Source organism: Centrocercus urophasianus, unplaced genomic scaffold (genome assembly GCF_019232065.1).
Source record: "Centrocercus urophasianus isolate 14NV4802_14NV808 unplaced genomic scaffold, USGS_Curo_1.0 seq_1051, whole genome shotgun sequence".
Lineage (NCBI taxonomy): Eukaryota > Metazoa > Chordata > Aves > Galliformes > Phasianidae > Centrocercus > Centrocercus urophasianus.
This window is the reverse complement of record NW_024884200.1, coordinates 4,785-19,516: the sequence shown is the minus strand read 5'-3', so window position 1 is coordinate 19,516 and position 14,732 is coordinate 4,785. Positions and strand designations below refer to the sequence as shown.

The 14,732-nt window shown below is 43.0% G+C and overlaps 1 protein-coding gene across 1 annotated transcript; it reads left to right on the top strand.

Annotated features, from left to right (window-relative positions):
- Positions 1-153: 153 nt before the first annotated feature.
- On the top strand, positions 154-14,525 carry LOC122167549 (C-Maf-inducing protein; the record flags this gene model as incomplete). Its single annotated transcript, XM_042832221.1, has 12 exons — positions 154-165; positions 728-793; positions 1,775-1,801; positions 2,282-2,330; positions 3,782-3,889; positions 5,654-5,770; positions 7,078-7,218; positions 8,059-8,106; positions 8,874-9,020; positions 10,563-10,668; positions 11,650-11,720; positions 14,186-14,525. Coding segments are annotated over 12 exons (946 nt in total), but the record flags the coding sequence as incomplete, so codon positions are not given.
- Positions 14,526-14,732: the final 207 nt, after the last annotated feature.

Here is a 14,732-nt window from a genome sequence, read left to right as displayed (position 1 = left end):
TCCTCTCCTCTCCTCTCCTCTCCTCTCCTCTCCTCTCCTCTCCTCTCTCTCTTCCTGTTCTCCCAAGCTCTGGTTCCTGTAACAGGTTGCTGCCCATTTTTTCTTGCGTATTGCTGTGCAGGAATATAGTAACAGTAACTGTTTTTGAAGCAGGAGGAGAAAAAGGTTAATGAGTTGTGAATGTGCACAGCAATCTTTAGAAAAGTTCTGAGTGAAAGCATACAAAAGAAAGTAGTACCAGATGTATGTCATGTCATTATTTTATAAATCAGACCGTAAAATTGTATTTGGTATGTGTAGGTTAAAAATGAGGGATTATCTTTGTTTCCACAACTGGACTTATGCCTTCTAGCAAAAGAAAATAAATTCCAATTAAATGCAGAGCAGAGCTGTAAATAGCAATGGCCTGGTAATTGCTGCACCAACTTAGATGAAAGTATTACTTAGCGATTAAATGTCAACAGGTTTCATAAACAGCAAATGTCTTTAAGTTGACATAAAGAAGACCTCTCTAGAGGTCATTGTAAATACCAGATTTATTGTGCCTCAGTGGAGAATGTGCTGAAAATGGAAAGGGCAGTGTCACTGCGGATCTTTGGAGCAGTGTCTCACTACAGCAGAAGAGCTGTTAGTGCCTGCAGTAAGATAGTTTTTATTCCTCAAACCAACTGCTGACAAACCATATTCCATACATGCTATCTTATTGAGAAAAATGTTCCTTTTTCAGGTCAGACTATGATGACTGGAGACCAGCCCTGGCCAGCTTGCTTCAACCTATCCCATTTCCCAAGGAGTAAGTTTGTTCTGTCTTAGCATTTACTTGATTATTTGCATTCCTGTTGTTTTATAGTGCAACATAGTGTAAAACATGATGATAAGAAGAACTTTGTGCCCCAAGTATAAGTTTAGATTATAGAGTTGAATTTACTGATATGGAGATACTTGAAGTCTTCCCCATCCTCATTTCTTTAAGAGGACCCTGAAGAGCAAAATGGTTAACAGGCAAGGAAGAAAGGAGAGCTGGTGAGGAGAGCTAAGTGAGAGGTGTAGTAGAGGAAGATGCTTTACTGGTGTGACAGAGACTTGTATCATTTATACTTAGAATTATGTGAAGAAGCTACCCTATGGATCAGCCTGGCTCCCTCAGAAACCTGTTAATGAGCAGTTGTGTTCATAAAATGCAGACTTCCACGGACAAACATTACAACCTATAATTGTACAATTTGCTGGCTTATCACATCCCCTAATGACCTAATGTCTTGAATCAGAGAAGTCTAATCCTCTGTGCCAGGTTACCTGGGCTACAGCAAGAGCTTGGTAGTAGGCAACAGAGGCATGATTTACCTAAGTTAAATTTGAGCCCTGGGAGAGCTGTAAGCCACACCATGAGCAAAACACCTCATAGAATGACCATTACTTGTTTTCCTGATGTATGATGTTAATTAGGTGTGACCATACCTTAATTGCAGTGCAGTTTGAGTATTCATCTGGCTGTTGGAGGTAGCCAAAATTCTGTTTATAATTATGTAGCTGTTTTGCTAGTCTTTTGTTTGATTCCATCTGACCCTAAGGTCCCTCTGATGTTAATGGAAAGATGCTTTACCTGGTATTTTTTTGAAAGATTATTCTTTTTGCCTTTTGTGTTGTGTTGTGTTTGTGTCTACTAAGTCCATTTATTATCTGGAATGAACTGAAAAGTGTGTTGTGTTTTGTTTTGTTTTGTTTTCCCCCTTCCTCTTCCCAAATTCTCATACCTATCTGTTTTAAATTTCAGGGCACTTGCACACGAGAAATTCACAAAGTAAGTTGATGCTTGTTTGTTTTGTTAAGGGGAGCAATTATTTAAAAAACTTGTTCTAGTCAATAGCAGTAGTGATGTATTATTCAATATTGTATCTCTGAGGTTTGTTATCTGTGTGGTGCTGTGAGCATGTTCTGTTAGCAATAAAAAGATGTACTTTTCTTTGTAATTTACTGTGACAGCAGGAGCCCAAGGACTAAAGGCACTGGATTCTGATAGAGTTTACAAACCAGTTTGTCACTGCACATCTCTGAAAGCTTTTCTAGACTGTTTTGAATAGACTCTCTTCTTAGTGATCACTTTCAGACTTCATATTTCCTTCTGTGGAAGCAGCTTGACTTTTATCTCTCTAAAGTACATGAATATATATTGTGTAAAGAGTAATCCAAGGGAGCTGTGACACTTTTGTGAGTACTGCAAGCAACAGCTGCCTGTACTTGTCCTTTTACGTTTCTTTTTTCTTTTTTTTCTCTTTTGTAGAGAGCTGAAATACGTGATTCAGAGATTTGCAGAAGACCCAAGACAAGAAGTAAGTTTATTGCCCGTTTGCCCAGAGCATTAATTGGAAGGATCTCGTTCAGAAGGTCCTTCCTTAAGAGGTCTGTTTCTAAATGTGTGCTTTGGCTGTGCTTGAGGCTCTAGGGAGAAATACCCACTCCGATACTGTTCTATGAGTGGTTTCTTGTCTTATGTATGAACATACATTTGTGACCTTCTGGCCTGAGCACAGTTAATGTCCTTGCTCTGCAGTAAACTGCAACCAGTCTCTAGATTCTCTCCCAGTATTTCATCTTTCATATGAAAAAAGGGAAGCAAAATGCATGGATCCATGCAGCTCAAAAAATGACAGGTTTTACTTAGCTGTTTTTTAAGTTACACTGTCTGCAAATGACCGTAATTCACGTAAATCAGCAGGAGAAAGAGGGTAGGAGGCACGTTACTGGGATGACTGTGTAGCTGTAGCCTCTCGGTGGCTGACTGCTTCCTAGCTACATATGTAACTTGTTTAACGTGAGCAGCTTTGGCTGAATCAGAGAGAACCTCTCATCTGCATTCATTTTTGGTGTCAGCACAAAGGAGAGAAAGCTGGCCTGAACTGTGGGTGAGGAGCCTACATTGTCGTCATGGCCCAGACTCAACGTGTTCAGTGTTTCAGCTTTTGTGAGCAATAGTCACCTGTGTTGGATAACAAAGACCTTCTTGTTTTAGACTGACATCAGGATTTCATCTCTATTGTTGCGTACCCAAGTGAGGGTGCATGGACCTTACCCCCACCTCCTCAAAAATTAGAACGTAATTTCTGTGTCCCTTCAGGGAAAAAAAAAAAGGAAGAAAGCTTCATGGTGATACTTCTGTTAGAATGTGAGAGTAGATATAGTAATCATTCTAGTGGGCCAAATTTAGACAAATGATTGTACACCAGTTTATATGTACCAGTTCTTCTGTGCAACTTCCACCTTACGTATTCCTGTTGAGTTTTCTGTGTTGGCTTCCTTCATCCTGACTCTAATAAGTCTTATTACAGCAGGAGAAATGAGAACTGTACATGATTGGAATGAGCAAGCCATCCGCCACTGCATTCAGTATTTGTATCACGTCAGAAGTGTAGACACATGCTGGGAGAGCAGGGGCAGAATGGCAGAAGCTCAGAAATCTAGGCTGCTTTTTTTTTCTTTTTTGTTGCATTTTTATTTCCAAGTAAAAGGAGCTGTTCTAGATTAGACCCATTTTGTGTTTGATTCCTGTACAGCAAATAAAAAAGGGCATGCGATTAACAGTGGCATAGCTTCCCTCCTTCTTTGTAGTGTAAAGAAAGGGTTTCTGTGTGTGAAGACTTCCTAACGTGTAAATTGTAATATTAACCATGAAACTTCCAGTAGACCCCAGGTAGGCAGGGTTACCTCTATTGGTGCAGTGTGGGAGACACTGGTGATTACTGACAGGGTCTGTAACCTTCCCAATGTCTTTGCTTTTTGGCAGGTCCACTCATGTTTGCTGAGTGTGCGGGCTGGCAAAGATGGTTGGTTCCAGCTCTACAGCCCTGGAGGAGTGGCGTGTGATGATGATGGAGAGCTGTTTGCCAGTATGGTATGTGTCTGCAATAACATGGGCTTAGTAACTTGTTTGCAGTAAGTAGGTAATGCGTAGCTGGCAACAAAAAGTTTTACTTGCATTTAAAAATATATATGTATAACTCATACTGAACATTTTAGGACATGCCTGTTCTCTTAAATTCAGATTGACCTGTGAAAGAGTGGGCAAAGACTGTTCACAGAAGGGTTCATCTGTTTTCGCTTTTCTTCTTATGTTTGCAATATATATATATATATATATATGTCCAGAACTAAATCATTTATCCTGAGAGCTTTTGTGGTCCATGATACTTATAAGCATCAGGAGGTGGTGTGCATGAGAAAGCACAATGCTAACATACATTAATATGCAGTATTCTATGCCTTTTGCAGAGATGCTGATAAATACTTAAAGAGCTGCTAATGACTAATCATAAAATCCAAAAAACATCCTGTTCTGAGATGGGCTTTATATTAGTCTTAGCATCAGTATTTTCCATCACTTAAGAAAGCCTCCAAAAATCTTAATGCTAATGACTGCATAAAGTAAAATCTTTCTTAGCTTGAAGCTCACTTCCTTAAAGGTGTTCTAAAGGCCTTCTTGGTAATGCTGGTAGTGCAGCCATAAGGAAGAGGAGTTGTGTGATAACACTTGATCTTCTTTAGAATTGACCTCATCATGGAATGACTGTGGTATTTTCAGTAGTATTGAACATAGCTCAGGCAACACTGTGGACCAAGGAACATGATTTACAAGCTTTTTGTAGAAGGGTTCTGGTATTCTACATGGTGGACCTCTTAGTGCCCAGGTCACTAGAAACTACACATTGTGTTCTGCCAGCAAGCTGGTGAATCAGCCACCTGGGCCATAAAATGAAACTTTCAGCTGGGAACCCAAAATCTTCTGAAATTAATCTCTAGGGTTTTTAAATGGGAAAGGACATTGCCATCCTCTTGTGAGATGAGACTTCGATTGGTATGAGTAGCTTTGCATTTCAGCTATGGATGTCACTGTGTGGTATCTTCCATTCTATCTGGTGCCAGGAGAGTGTCTGCAGAACACTTCTGTCTGCTAGGAGTCTTCCTGAGGAGTTTTCTCAGCATGTCTTTCCTTTCAGGGCAAATAAAGCAAAAGGGAAAGGAAGACAATGGCCCAGGTAGAGCAAATGAAGTTCTGACTTACAGGAACATAAGGTTGAGGATTGCTGGATTTTCACTGGGCACTTCTTCCTTTCCTCACCATTTCTTCACTTTGAGAGATGATTTTCTTCACTTTGAGAGATGATTTTCTCCGTCACCACTCCTTACCCAAGGCTAGTGCTCAGCCTGCACATTGCCAGCACCATTTTTACATACAGCCCTTACAACCCTTGATTTCCAGCTGGCATTTCCAGAGAAACTGAGCTGCAAACAGCAAGGAAAACAAATTCTCCTGTGCTTCCCCTGGAGCTGGGGTCATTGTGTTGCTAGGGATGGGATGGGGACAGTTGCACAGCTGCTCCGATATTTCTTGCAGAGATTTTATCAGGCTGTCAGCTGGGCTGCTTTGCAGAGAAAGCTACCCATTCCCTCCCATCATTCCAGGCATTACCTTGTTCAAAAACTGACTTCTAGTCAGCTATACAGCTACAAAGAAACTGCAGCCCTAATAACAGTGGAGACCTCCTTTTCTTTATTTGTCACAAGCACTTGTGTTTGTTTGAGTGCATAACAGTGTCCATTCTAGATATGTGTTTCTTAGGCTTACACTTCTAATTTAAGCTATTTGTTTCTCAAATAGGTTCATATTCTAATGGGATCTTGCTATAAAACAAAGAAGTTTCTGCTTTCGCTGGCTGAAAATAAATTAGGACCTTGCATGCTGCTGGCCTTGAGGGGTAACCAGACGATGGTAGAGGTAAGCCCGTAACATATATAATCATACAGTTAATGAGCAGCATTAAGATTCAGTTTCACACTGCCTTCTCCAGAATTAGATCCCATGGAACTAGAGAAGCTGAGTTCAAGTCTGTCGTATCAAACACCAGTAGCAGGCAGTTGTGTTGTGAAATATTGTTGCTCTGCAGATATGTGTGAATTACATGAGAGGTGAGTGCAAGAATTTTTGGACAAAGGGATTGTTTGCTCTAATCCACTTGGAGGGACAGTGATGGGAAATAAATGGCAATGAAAGCACAGGCTGCAGCAGGGGATCAGAATTCAGAGCAGTGAGACTTTCTGTGACTAAATGCTCAATGCTTGTCCTGCCACCTGCAGAATCAGCACTGAAAGAAAGTGCATTTATCAAAAGTATTTACTTGTATTTTCAGTGTTTAGGACATGTTATTTTTCTTGCATTAATAGCAAATATTATTTTTTGTATTCCTTCAGAGAAGTTTCTTAATAAATGCCAAAGGGAAATAGAAATTGATTAACTGAGTGGAAGAAGTCACAATGTTTTGCAATTTAATGTTACTTATCTTCATTAAAAAGTACCTGCAATTAAAATGGAAAGCTTTTATTGCCTCCATAGCTTCAATGACATAAGTAGCTGAAAATGAAGGGCAGCATGGAGAGTACAGGCTGTGTCCCACTGAAGCATCTGCTGGGGTCTGCCTTGCTTCTGGGGCATCAGGCACAGTCCCAGTGATGGAGGATGTCAGGCTGCAACATTCAGCTCCCCGTGCCATTTTCACTCTCAAACCTCTCAAACCTCTCCCCATCGTATGTTGGGTGCACTCCACATGCACTTTGTTGGTACATAAAGCCCAGCTCTTCGGGACAGAAAATCCAGCACTTGGCTGGCTGCTTGGCTCTACTGCTCATGCCTAATATCCCAAATCTGCTACTCAGCAGTCCAGCCAGTGTAGCTGGGAAATACCGAATCGATTGTACCTGTTCTGATGAGGGCTGTGGCATGAAGCCATCTTCCAGCACTGATGCAAAGTAATTGCACCTCTTGGTCAGAAGGAATGAGCACTAATGGAAGCCAGGATAGATAGGGTGACTTTCAGAGACTGGAGGTCATTCTTTACAATAAAAAAATGTGTTTCTTGTACTGGGAAGTCAGTAAATGTTAAGATCTCCCCCAGTCTAGCCTCTATAATGCATCCTCTAAAAACATACCCAGTAATTTAAACTAGCATGCCCAGGTGAATTAGAATATTTGGGAAAAAAATGAATGCAAGCACTGCAGTGACTGCTCTTCTTTCATTCTGCTGCTAGATTTTGTGTTTGATGCTGGAATACAACATCATCGATAATAATGACACCCAGCTCCAGATCATCTCTACTCTGGAAAGCACAGACGTGGGAAAGAGAATGTATGAACAGCTGTGTGACAGGCAGAGGGAGTTAAAAGAGCTGGTATGTCACCCTGCATGCAGTATTGCCATAGCACACTGTGGTCTGTACTCGCCAGAAATGGAGGTACAAAAGAAAGACAAGCAGGGTGTGAAATTCCTGGTTAACAACAGGATGGGAGCAGTGTTCAGGGGATCCCATTGTGAATGTATATGCTGTGTGATATTTGCTGAAGTATCTGATCCCATACTAGGTTTCTGAGTGATAATCAGGAAGCTGCTTGGAATCTGTGTGATAGAAAAGGGGTGAAATCTTGCTGTCTTAAAATCTTATAAGTCAGCTTGTCAAATTCTGCCACCTTTTGACATGTGAGTAGCAAATGGTCCTAGTGCTGGCCAGCATTTCTTAATGCTTTGACATTCGGAACATTTCTCTGAGGTCTAGTTCACATCACAAATTTTTCCTAATTTTAAAGATGGGGTCCACAGGCAGTAGATAAATCTGCTCTCATTAGCACTTCATCTGCAAATGTACCCGTGGTCTTCCTCTTCCTTTTTTCTTACTTGTATTTCTCCTCTTTGATCCCCTGCTTTCAGCCTGTAAAGAATGTGTTTTTTATAGTGAAGTAAATGATTTTATCAGCTGCACAGTCAGAGGCTGAAGCAGAGATGCTGACCCATGGCATGAAGACCACTGGCTGTGGTTAGTTGCGGTCCCCGGGGAGGCATCTGGCATGCACAGGAAAAGTCTGTTGGTGCAGAAAAAGCAGGGAAGGGGTGGAAGGGCTGGCAGGGGGCTTTGAAATCAGAGCAGGGTTCATTTTAGGGAAAAACTCCCTCTGCTTCAGTTGGTCTGAAATGTAATTTGGCAATCTCTTTGACCAAAATATCTTCTCTCTTGCAGCAAAGAAAAGGTGGTCCCACGAGGTTAACACTGCCATCAAAGTCCACAGTAAGTTAATCTTGCCAATAAAAAAAAACAAGCTTTGTCTTTCCATATTTAAACACTTGATTTATGTTTGCCATGTGGCACAGTGGTTTTGGTCAGTGAAGAGAGGAGCCCTTCCACTTGCTCTGTCAACATGACTGGGGTTTACATGAGCAAGGGCACATTGCTGTTCTTGCAGCAGCGTGCAATGCCAGTACAAGCAGCAGGTCGTCAGGTTTACAGTGGTGCACAGGCTTGGAATGTGTAATTCAATCAAAATATAGATCTGAGAACCAGATTTTGCATTTAAAAAAGCAGACTTAATAATGTGCACTTCTACATTTTACACACTGACTTCTGCTGAAAGAGGTCCATCTCTGGTGCAGTTTAAGGGCATTGTAAACCCAGAGCAGCATCACTGAAACCCAGGTAGCGTATCAGAGCCCAGTGTGGGTCTAGGATGTGCAGTGACATCTGCATTAAGCTGAGAAGCTCATCTTTGGAGTTAGTTCTGAAACTCATGCCTTGGTGTCTCGTAAGGATACGCACTCCAAGAAGATTTCTGTCCTACTGTCTGGATGCATTTTTCCCAGGGTGTGTGAAGCAATGCTGCCACAAGAGCCCAGCTGCTTGCCAACAAACAGAAACTTCTCTGTGTGGTTCTCTGTTGCTGTAAACAAGTGGTGGAACTGTGCAATCTGTGCTGGTTAGCAGGAGCAGCGACACCACTGCAGATGATTGCAGGCTGAGGAGTTGATAATCTTGCTCATCAATCTGATGTTTGCTTTCAGGATGCAGACCTGGCCCGCTTGCTAAGCTCGGGATCTTTTGGAAATTTGGAAAATCTCAGCCTGGCCTTTACCAATGTAACAAGTGCTTGTGCTGAGCACCTCATTAAATTGCCTTCACTCAAGCAGCTGAACCTGTGGTCAACCCAGGTAAGTGCTTTGCAGACTGAAACTCAGAGCAGGAACCCGTGCTGATTAATTCTGAAATTTCACGTTACGTCAGCATGAGACAAATGTGTGAAGAGGTTTGCTTGGAATGAGTTTGCCTTCATGCTGTTTTTACAGGGCCTATAAAAAATGGTCTGCCTTATCCCCAGGGTTCATTTTTTTGTAATTTTTATTTTAAGTTTTAATTCAGTTTTAATTATTAAAGGATTGCATTTGTCTGGGGTTGGAAGCACCAGTTTGGCATTGTTGGAACTGCGTAGTTCACAGTATGCCTACTGCTGTTTGTTTGTTGGAGAAGAGTTTATGCTTTCACCCATTCAGGACACACAAAAAAAAAAACCAACACAAAAAAAGATCACTGTGCAGCTTAACTGGTCAAGCAAAGCAGACAGGCTGTGTATTGTAGGTAGTGAATGGCCCTGAATGCTGGTCAACTAAAATTTCCTCAAAAACAGCAAGAAAATAAACTCAAATAATGAATAAATATAAGGAAACTGTAATGAGAATGTAGTTATCCTGTAAGCAAAAACAGGGCTGCTTAACTGAATAAATCATTGAGCAGTTAATGGAAAGAGTTTTTAAAGTAAATTTGTTCTTCTGCAATTCCCTGCTGGTTTTGGTCTCTGAGATCTCCCCTCAAGAGTTTTTCCCCGTTTTCTATTAGCACCTATTTGTAGTGCTTACTGAAAATATGAATGTTCCCAGTGCAGCCACAACAGGCAGTACTTTTTTTTCACTGAAATGTCATGTAAATATCTTGCCTTGTTTTCCTAACTATTTTTATACCTCAGAAATTTCCCCTTTTTGTCTGGGGAGTAAGAAGCAGAATCTGATTCCTTGCAAGTTTCCAGGCTATCTTGTATCTGTCTCCTCTGGATTTGTCCCAGCAGTGTAACTTCTGCATCTGAAAACAGTGTGATTTCGCTCGGCGCAGAGCTGCGTTTTGTGTGATAAAAAAGAGCTGAGATTCCATTTTACTTTGTGATATCCTGGTTTCCATTAATTGAGAATTTAGAACCAGCAGAAACGAAGTGGGTCAATAGAACAATTACTAATCAATAGGACATTGTTCTTGAGACCAAAATAACTAATTAATACCACTTGCCTCTTAGGCTTTTTGTGATGTGGCTGGGAGCTGGCTGGGACTGCCATAGCCATCTTGTATAGCCTGGGAGGGAGGGAGCCCTCTCATACAAAGTCCTGACTTCTGAGGCACTGCTCTAATTAAGTGGTGTCCTGTGGTTAAGCACTGGGTAGCCAGTAAGCAGACCTGTATTCAAACCCACAACAATTATCTGCAACCGTGCACAAGTTAGTTTTTCTATTCCCCATCCACAAAATACAAATAGAACTATCTGCTTTCTCTCGTGTTGCTGGAGATTCAGGTAAACAACCTGAGCTCAGCCCCAGTTCTGAGTGTGCGTTGTCTGCGCAATGATGTCCGTGCACTGTTTGAACACTGTTTGAGCACTGTTTGAACACTGTTTGAACACTGTTTGAACACAACTTTGCTTGCCCCTGCAGTTCGGAGACGCAGGGCTGCGGCTCCTGTCTGAACACCTCACGATGCTGCAAGTGCTCAACCTGTGCGAGACGCCTGTCACGGATGCTGGGCTGCTGGCCCTTAGTTGTAAGTGACCAAAGCGAGCCGAAAGCCACGTGGGTGCAGGGGAATTCACGTGGTTCAGACAGCAGCTTTAGTTCTTGGCTGCAGGCAAGGAAAGGAGCGCTGTCGTCTGAGCCTGCTGTGGTGCTTTGTGGTTTTATTTTTTCTGTCCCAGAGTGTACTCTCCCTCTTGCCTCCAGCTGTATTGATGTCATTTGTCTCCATCTCGCAACATGACCTTTGCCCTGGGACTTCCCAGCCATTTTCACACTCCCTGCTCCAGGCAGGAGCCACAGACCATCTTTTTAATGAGTTTAGCGACTGTGTGCGGCAGGTTCCACATCTCTGACATGTTTTGCTCCTTCTTTTTGAGGAAGAGGCTCAGGCTGTTCTCATGTGGTTTAATATCAGAGCTAAGTAGGGCAAGGCAGACTGGGGTTGTCTGAGCAACATTCAGGATTCCCCTCTGTACCAAATGCTGCGTCATGTGCCAGGATAAGACTCTTTCCTATGTCCAGCAGTGAATTATAAACCTTTCCTACTGGGTTTAAAGGGCTCCTTTAATAGGCTTGATCTTACACAGACATGCCAGACAGGCCAGTAGTTAAAGCTCCTCTTAGGAAACTATTCTGCTAAGTATTGGAGCCCAAAATGGAAGTAGGTCGGGGGGAGAAGGGCTGCTGGACCAGCGTGCCCCCTGTGCACAACAAGCAGAGCACTGAGAACTGCTCAGAATAATGTGCAGGAAGCTGATGATGAGAAGTTCCTTGAACTCCTTTGAAGTCAGCAGACTAAAGCATATGCTTAATAGCCCTTCCTAAGTAGCGACTTTTTCCTGGATGAGGGCCCAAGCAGCTGCTTATCCATTTGTAGTTCTATATTTTACACTATTCAGCTTTTTCTGAGACACACAGTCATGTTTTGTTTATGCTTTGGCCTACTGTAAAACTGATATTTTAAGAAAAGGCAGCATGATCCTGAATACCTGTGTATTTTCTCTTTTAGCCATGAAGAGCCTGTGTAGTTTAAACATGAACAGCACCAAACTTTCAGCAGATACCTATGAAGATCTCAAGGTATTTCTGACTTCTGTCTGCTAAAGATGAGCAGTGGCTTGCCCGGGAGACTTGGCAAATGCATGTTGGTAGTGCCTAGCACAGAGAGCACTGGGCTGGTGGCATGGGTGGCCATCATCTGAAGAGGAAGGAGTGGATTATTTTGGGGGGATAATGACTGAGAGCTGCGTCCTGAGGTTGCTGGCTATGATGGACTCGAGGAGTGTTTAGTCTGTTGAGTCAATGAGTACTATGGAGAACAGGGAGCAAAAGCCAAGTTCTTTTTTTTGCCAGAGCTATAAATTTTAATAAGAGCATAATGGTTGTTTCCAATGGGGATGCATAAAGAGGGAAATCTGGTGCACACCTCCAAAGTCATCTTCTACACTATGAGCAGGAACAGAAGTAATGTTGATGAGCAGCACTGCGAAGCTTTGATTCACAGTGCAAAGAGGGAATGAAAGACATTGGGGAAGGTGCAAGTTAATCTTGACACCTCTTGGGCTGGAACTGTGCTTTAAACAGAAACATCTGCATAAGTGCCTGGTTCCTTTGGGTGTGAGATGTAAGAAGTCTGGTGTTATCATTTGTACCATGAATTTACAACTGCTTCAGTGAGATGGTAAAGAACGAGAACAGCTGTGGGAGGGGAACAGCCCCAGGTGGTTTCAGGCAAAGACTGACTGAGATGTGTTGGCTTTCATGACTTCCCATGGACTTTTTCTTCACTCTGGTGTTACATGAGTCACGTCTCTTACCTTACCAACCTGAGTGCTCAAGATGAAACTCTAAATTATATTGTCTTGTGTGTTGAAACCTGAGATTGTGCCAGGTTTACTCAAAAAGGTCACAGCCTTGGGTCGAGCTTCAGACTTGTGGCAAGTCCTGAAACTGCTCTGCTTTCAAAATTCACTGCAAATGTATATCTTCAATTCTGGCTGTGGAGCCTGGTTTTCTCCAGAGACTCAGTTGCAACGTTGCTAGCACTGATTTTTCAAGATGAAGTTTTCAAAACTTGTGTCACAATTGTATATGCAAAGAAATCCTTGGAATTAACAGCTGGCTTGCAGATGGGTTCACACAATGGAGCTTGTATCGGGCGCCAAGCTTTTGCAGACAATCAGGGTCAGTGCTGCGTTTGGTCCAGGGCTGTGGAGGGAAGTCTACTGAAAGGCTGGCCCAGCCTTAGCCTGCTTCTGAGCCCCTCTGCTGCTCACTTGAGGCTGAAGCTCACATTTTCCAAACTGCTTCCCTTTGCTCTGATACTGCATGACCCAGTCCTCAGCAGCAGTGAAAGAAAGTGACTGCCAGGGCAAACAGCAAAGCCAACAAGGAGCAAAGCCCGGACAATTGCACAGATTTAACGAAGCTGAGAGAACAGGCGCGTGTCGCATTTCCCCCCACACCCTTCTTTCACTGAGGTTAATATTGGTGGTTATTGGGAGTGTTGCGCGTGCTCAGAGGGAGGGGAATAGCTTTTCTCCCTGGGCCGTGTGCTTACAGGTCTGTTGAGAACAAGTTGGCCTTCAAAGAACTCATTTTCGATACAAATCTTCCCTTCTTCTCCCTTTGGTCTGTGGGAGCACTGGGGCACGAGCCGGGGTTGACATTTCTTCCCTGCCCCACCACACACTGCACACACAGACACCCCCGTATGTACCAGGCGGGCTGAAACAGACAATAAATAAACACCCACCACTGAAGTCATTATTGCCTAACTGAAAAATTATTTGCTGGCAGTGTCTGTAGGATTATGACTAGCTCTTATCAAAATATGTGCGTACATAAATCATGGGGTGAGGTAATAACGACTCCTAGAAACTTCCAACTCCTCAATTATGCCCCAGCCTAATTAAACGTGTTTGATTTTGGAGACTTAGCTGTATGGATCTGGACAGGAAGCAAGGAAGCGGCACCAGCATGTAGGAGGAAAATAAACAGCCAGTGGCCACCCAGCAGAGAGCCTCAGTGCTCTGGAGTTGTGGAAGGGAGACCATGGTGTACTAGTGATAGGACAAAGGGGAACGGCTTTGAACTAGGACGGGGATACTTAGTTGAGGTGTAGGGAAGACATTCTTTACTTGGGGCAGTGAGATGTTTGCACTGCCCAGAGTGATGTCTGCCCATCCCTGGAGGTGCCCACGGCTGTGGATGGGCCCCGGGCAGCCTGAGCTGGTGGTTATTAACCAGCCCATGGCAGCGGTTGGAACTGGGAGATCTTTAAGGTCCTTTCTTCGAGCCTAAGCCATTCTGTGACTCTGTGGCACCAAAAATTGTTAGCGTTTGTGTAACAAACAGAGGGAGGAATCAGGCAGTGATGCAGCACGGAGCATGGCTGTGCGCTTTGGGTCCGCTGCAGTCACAGCTGCAGCTGAGTGCTTGTAGTAGAAATAGGGGCTGGGCTCTGCTCACTGCTGCTGCTGTAGCAGAGCTGGAATCCTGAGCACACGTTATTAACTCTGACTTTCTCCTCTTGCCCCACACAGGCCAAACTGCCCAACCTGAAAGAAGTGGACGTTCGTTACACCGAAGCCTGGTGAACTCTGCCTGCCTCCGACTCTCTTTTGCTTCTGATGGGAAGGAAAAGATTTTTAAAACAAACAAAAGAAAAAACAAACCGGAGAAATAACTTTTTGGTTAATTCCTGTAGAGTGGCTGAGCGCTGGGACGTGGTGGGAAGGTCGTGGTGTGAGGCGGAGGAGTTGTGTGTGTCGGGACATAGCAGGCCTGGACCCGAATCCTTGCAGCTTTGTGATTTCGGAATCAGCATTATTTAAATTGAAAAGGAGAAAATCTTTAAAAAAAAAAAAAAAAAAAAAAAAGAATTAAAAAAAAAAAAAAGAAAGAAAAAGAAAAATAAAAGGACTTTGTAGCAGCAGCAAAGAGGATTATAAAGAGGAAGAAAAAAAACACCTTTGTGGATTTTATTTGCCTTTGTGTTTTATGCCGTGTGGAGAAAAAAAATATATATATTCATTTGTCATTATTTACCTGGGTTTCCTTGGCTGGCACCCATCCAGCCCGAACTCCTCT